Consider the following 5,238-nt stretch of genomic DNA (forward strand, 5'->3'; position numbering starts at 1 on the left):
TTTCCAACAAATAAATAAAGACATTTTTTTTATTAAAATTTGTCATGCTTCGTCATAAAAATTTAACGTCGAATTTTACTGGTATTTGACTGGAGATCGAGATGATGAATGACGATACTTAAAATTCTTTGGGATAGTATCAAATTAAGAAGAGATCTAGAAGTTTGTCCTCTCGAAGGAGGAGAAAGAGGAAGAGGTCGAAGCACGAAAGAACGTGGAAAGTCGTCGCTTCACTTGGAGTAGCATGAGAGAAAAGGGTACGGTGTCGGATATTGCGGCGAATACGGGGTTATGAAAAATTGATCGAGCGCGATATCTCTCATGTTTAGGCGGATACGTTGAAAGAAGCAGGACACGCGCAGACCATAGATCACGAAGAGGCTACGCCGGCTCTCTCCGAACCGTGCTTTAATATAAAACTTAAATAACGATACGGTAGCGTCATGGTGAAAATGGGAAATAATCTTATGAATAAGTTCTTCCCTCGAGGGCGTGCTTCACCGGCGCTCAGCTGCTCTTGTGTGTGCGCTCGCGCCCATAAACTTTTCGAGAATTTCTTCGTACATTGAGAGGAAGAATGAGAAGATCCCGTCTCGGTGGAAGAATTTTAACGCTTGCACGATAATGTCGATTCTCATTAAACTATAACATATGATCTGAGTGGATATACGAAAATGTCCGAAAATTTACCAGGCAATAGACAAAAAAATGCAAAGAAAGAACATTCTCCAATACGTGTATATATATATATATATATATATATATATATATATATATATATATATTTATATATTTTGATATATATGTGTATATATATATATATATATTTATATATTTTGATATATATATATATATATATTTATATATTTTGATATATATGTGTATATATATATATATATATATATATATATATATATATATATATCAAAAAATTGAAAAGATAAATACAATTAATTTGATTGTAATATAAATCACAAATTAAAGATTTATGAAATGAGTTAAGACAGATTTCGACTGTCAATTTGTTAAAAATTAAGTCGACCGTTTTTCTTTAAATGGAAGAATGAAGATCAATTATACAAGAAAATAATGCAATATACAAATTGGATACTGACAGGATAACTGATCACAATAAAACTTTAATAGGTAGAACGTATGAAAGAATGCCTTTGACGAGTCTTCTTCGAAAGACTAGATAGAAGCTATGATCGAGCTGCTTGGATCAGGACTAACTTGGCGTCACGCGCTAAATAACTTTGCTAACAAGGTGCTGCCGCCACTGTAAAAAGATTACGTAAGCGGTAATGGCCGCCGGCTCCTCCTAAATTTGAGAATGGAGCGTTCTTGTGGAGTGAGCGAGATAATACGAAAGAAGAAGATAGAAAGAAGAAAAGAAACGAGAGAAAAGAAGAGAGAGAGAGAGAGAGAGAGAGAGAGAGAGAGAGAGAGAGAGAGAAAGAGGCAAGGGACAATTTAAAGCGGGAGAAAAGGAGAAGAGGGATGGAAGAGTAGCAAGGAGGACTAAGTCGGGATCGTGGCGGGAGTTAATTTTAATTTCCTAATTTTTCCCACCCCGTGGGCTAAGGTAATTCCGTCCCCAGAAGAGAATAGATGTAATTACTTAACGCCTTCGAACTGGGAGTTCTGCTCTTATTAAAAGAGGATCGCGCCCACGGGGTTAGAGGGGCGGAAGATACGCCCATATTGGAGTGAAGGAAGAATGGAAGGAAGGAAGTAGAAGGGGCTAGGGGATGAGGATTTACCAGCGAAGTAGGAGAAAGGAGCGAGGTTAGAGTGTCATTACGATAGTAGTTTGACTTATTATATCTTTGGCTCTTCTCTGTAATCGATCGATGAAAGATCATTCGTCGATCTAGGATCACTTTGGAAAGCTTTAGATATCAAGGATCTTCGATAATATCTGTCATTCCTCTTAGCTAAACCCGCACTCGTTCTGTAATCAGAGTTCCGAAGCGTGGAATATTTAATAGAGATGCCACGGGGTCCAGCTTGTGGATGGAATTAGAGGGTAAGTTCAGTGGCATATCGGGTGACTTGGCTAGACTCGTTTGAGTTGGTGAGGGAATGAGTCTAGGGGTAGCTCAGTGAAGCGCGCGCGTGTGTGGGCAGGGAGGAGCCATCTTGCGGCCGCTTTCAGGGCAGCCGCCAATTGATTCGTCCCCACCAAGGGTCGAGCGTGAGCAAGGAAGGGGCGTCGATTCAATTCGAGGGCAAAAAAAGCTCCCCGTGGGCGTTGCCGAGCGAGTAATCCGTGACTCCGGATTGGTAGACGATATCGTGGTATCCGCGAGGCCGACAGTGGGACGGCCAATCCACATCACCTTGGGTGGAAACCCAAACCAGTTTTGGTTAGGCGAACAGAGGGGAGCTCCGTTTACTCGAGTCTCCGGGCAGATAGTGCTGTGCCGTTGGCTCGTGCCGTAGTGGGTCTCAACAACAACTGACAGCTCGACTTACCGAGCAAGGATTCCCTGGAAAATCGGCGAGTTTCGCGTTTTGGATCCAATCGACGATTTTTTTTTTTTTAATTTAGCCCAAATCATCAAAACTACGGTTTTGATTTCTTTTTTCCTGAGGAATACCTTGAGGGCCACCTAACATGGACGAAAGTGTCGCGTTGACGTTTATTGTTTGGAAAAGACAAAGATAGTGTTAGTGACTCTTCCTTAAATCGTCAGGATCCGGTGTTGACAGCAATGCATGAGATTCTCGCTGTTTGGTTTTGTTCAGGACCTTTGCTAATCTGTGTTGTCAGTGGAATGACTAAAAGGAATGCTGAAGTGTCAATGGATTCATTGTTATAATTTTGTCATTGTATCTTATCGATCCTTTATTCCTAGATCGACCGACGTCTAGTCTATGAATCGAGAAAGTACCAAAGCATAAAAAGGCTAAAAAGGTTTCTCGGTAAACTCGATCTCTTGTCGCCGGTATTTTCCTTATCGTGACACCTGACGTATGCCATACACGACTCGTGCGTGCTACGATACATCTACGCTTTACATAGTAAACGTTTTTTTCAGATATGCTTGATAATTAATGAAAACATCATAATACTTATCGATAAGGTCGCATGGTTTAACTCGCACTATCCGACGGACAGTGGATGTAGCGTCGAGACACGCGGTTGGTTTCTGTTGCTTATTTTTTTTTTTATTTCCACGAACGTTCTATCGAATCTCTGTTCCCGAAAGACTATGCCAAAATACTTTCATATCGTATCGTATCGGAGCCTGTGGAAATGATCGTATAAGTTTTGTCGACGGGTGGATCAAGGGATAATCGGAAAATGTGATCGAAAAGACTTCAAAGAGAGAACATAAAAAGAATATCCAATTCTTGAATATTCCTTTGATGAGAAAAGATTGAGACCTCTCCGCAGGAGAGAAGATTAATCATCGAGCTGGTACCAAACATGGTCCTGGAACCAGGAGGCGGTTTGTCCTTTCCTTTGCCTCCTGGTAGCGGGTCTACTGCATCCGGCGGCTCGCTTCTGGCACCGGCCAGATTATTTCAAAGAGCGACACCAGTCTTCCCGTTCCATCTTACGGGATGGCCACCTCATCATCCGGTTCTTGGGCAGGTCCAAAGCCAAGTTCAACAGACGATGCAGGCCCAGCATCAGGCAGCTGCAGCGGCTGTCAGATTCCTCAGTCATCATCATCCTCATCATCCTCATCCTGCTTTAGGAAATCATCCGTTGGTACCGACGATCACCGGTCATCATCCGGCAGCTCATCATCTTCATCACAATGCAGATCATGGCGATGAGGATGATGAGAAAAAAGGTACGGTTCCTAATATTTGTAGTCTCTTTTAACTAGTATTTCTCTTTCTTTCATAATATTCATCTTAATCAATAGCTATCGTTCGTAATCAACGGATTCCAGAAATGTATGTGTAATAGTCTGGCAGGCTAATATTATAGTTATCTCCGAGAGAAAAGGAAAAAAATCTTCTCTCGAAAGGCGGATCAAAAAGTGGTCTATTGGGAGTGTTGTAACGCGGTCAATCATAAGATCGTTTCTGACGAGCCCTTGGGATCGCTTACAAGCTTAGACCCTATCCGCAACGCCCTTTTTCGACTCCCTATCCAACATAGAAGTCGAGCCAAAATCACGTTCCGTGGCGGCGGAAAATCCGTAAGACGATTGAGGGTGGAAATCTGTTTTTTACGTGATCTCATTCATATACCTAACTCGTGTTTATGCTTCAAAGGGTGCGCCACTTAACTATACTGGTTTAAACATTCTGTTCGTCGGCATCAGTCATCTTATGAGCGTTTACTTTTTTTATTTTTTCTTTCTTTTTTGCTGATTTATTCTTGCTTATTTTTCTTGTTTTCTTTTTGTATAATATGATGTCAATACTTCTTGTCTTAATTATTGTTTCATATTTAAAAGTGTTTATTACAAATGGTATTTAACTCAGGTAGATATGTACGTACATAAATTTTTCTAAGTTTATCGATGGAACGTGAAGTTTTCGACGTGTTTCGTTACGATGACATTATCGTCAGTATTTAGAATAATAATATAACAAACGTGCACGGCTGCGTGACTTGGCACTACTTTTGAATTTTGCTGCTTGAATACGTGTTGTCGTTATTTTACATTGAATTTATATCATAGTTTTTTACTAGAAATATTTTTTCATTTTTCTACGACATATTTAGACAGGTACTTACATATATACGATCACAAATGAGCTACCGATAGAAAGACAGAGGGAGAGAGAGAGAGACAGAGATAGAGAAAGAGAAAATGAGAATTTTAAAAAGAAAAGAAAAAACATTGTAAATATATACGTTATCAGAAATGACAATTTTTTAAAATGTAAATAATCGTATATATTTCAGTGTAATACGTTTACTGCATTGCCACTATGGTTTAATCGTTATCATTCTAATTAATGTAACACGCGTTGAGACGTCAGGTAAGTTGAAATCGTTGCCGCTCTTCTGGGATCGAGTTTTGCAAAAGTCTCGTTTACATAATTAGTTCAACGGCTATGCTTGCTGTCAGCATCGCGTGCGTGAGCTCTACTCGACCGTTATTCTTCTACCTAAGTTATTTTTTCTTTCCGCTTTCAACTGTATCGTTTTCTTTTCTCGTTTTTCAAAAGTTATATTCCACCGATCTGAATGTTATCAGTAAAACTCTGAATCTCGTACACATATTTTATGTATTTTTATTCAAATTTTCGATAAGTTTTAAT

General features: G+C 39.7%; 1 protein-coding gene across 1 annotated transcript in view; it reads left to right on the top strand.

The window, feature by feature from the left end:
- The first annotated feature begins 2,433 nt into the window (after window positions 1-2,433).
- Window positions 2,434-5,238, top strand: part of LOC124425039 (protein zerknuellt 1-like) — a 28,464-nt gene continuing 25,659 nt past the window's right edge. The window contains exon 1 of the mRNA XM_046964804.1: window positions 2,434-3,809. Coding sequence (XP_046820760.1) covers window positions 3,437-3,809 — 373 coding nt within the window. The 5' untranslated portion in view covers window positions 2,434-3,436. The remainder of the gene's footprint in view (window positions 3,810-5,238) is intronic.

The sequence above is a fragment of the Vespa crabro genome, chromosome 6, assembly GCF_910589235.1.
Source record: "Vespa crabro chromosome 6, iyVesCrab1.2, whole genome shotgun sequence".
Lineage (NCBI taxonomy): Eukaryota > Metazoa > Arthropoda > Insecta > Hymenoptera > Vespidae > Vespa > Vespa crabro.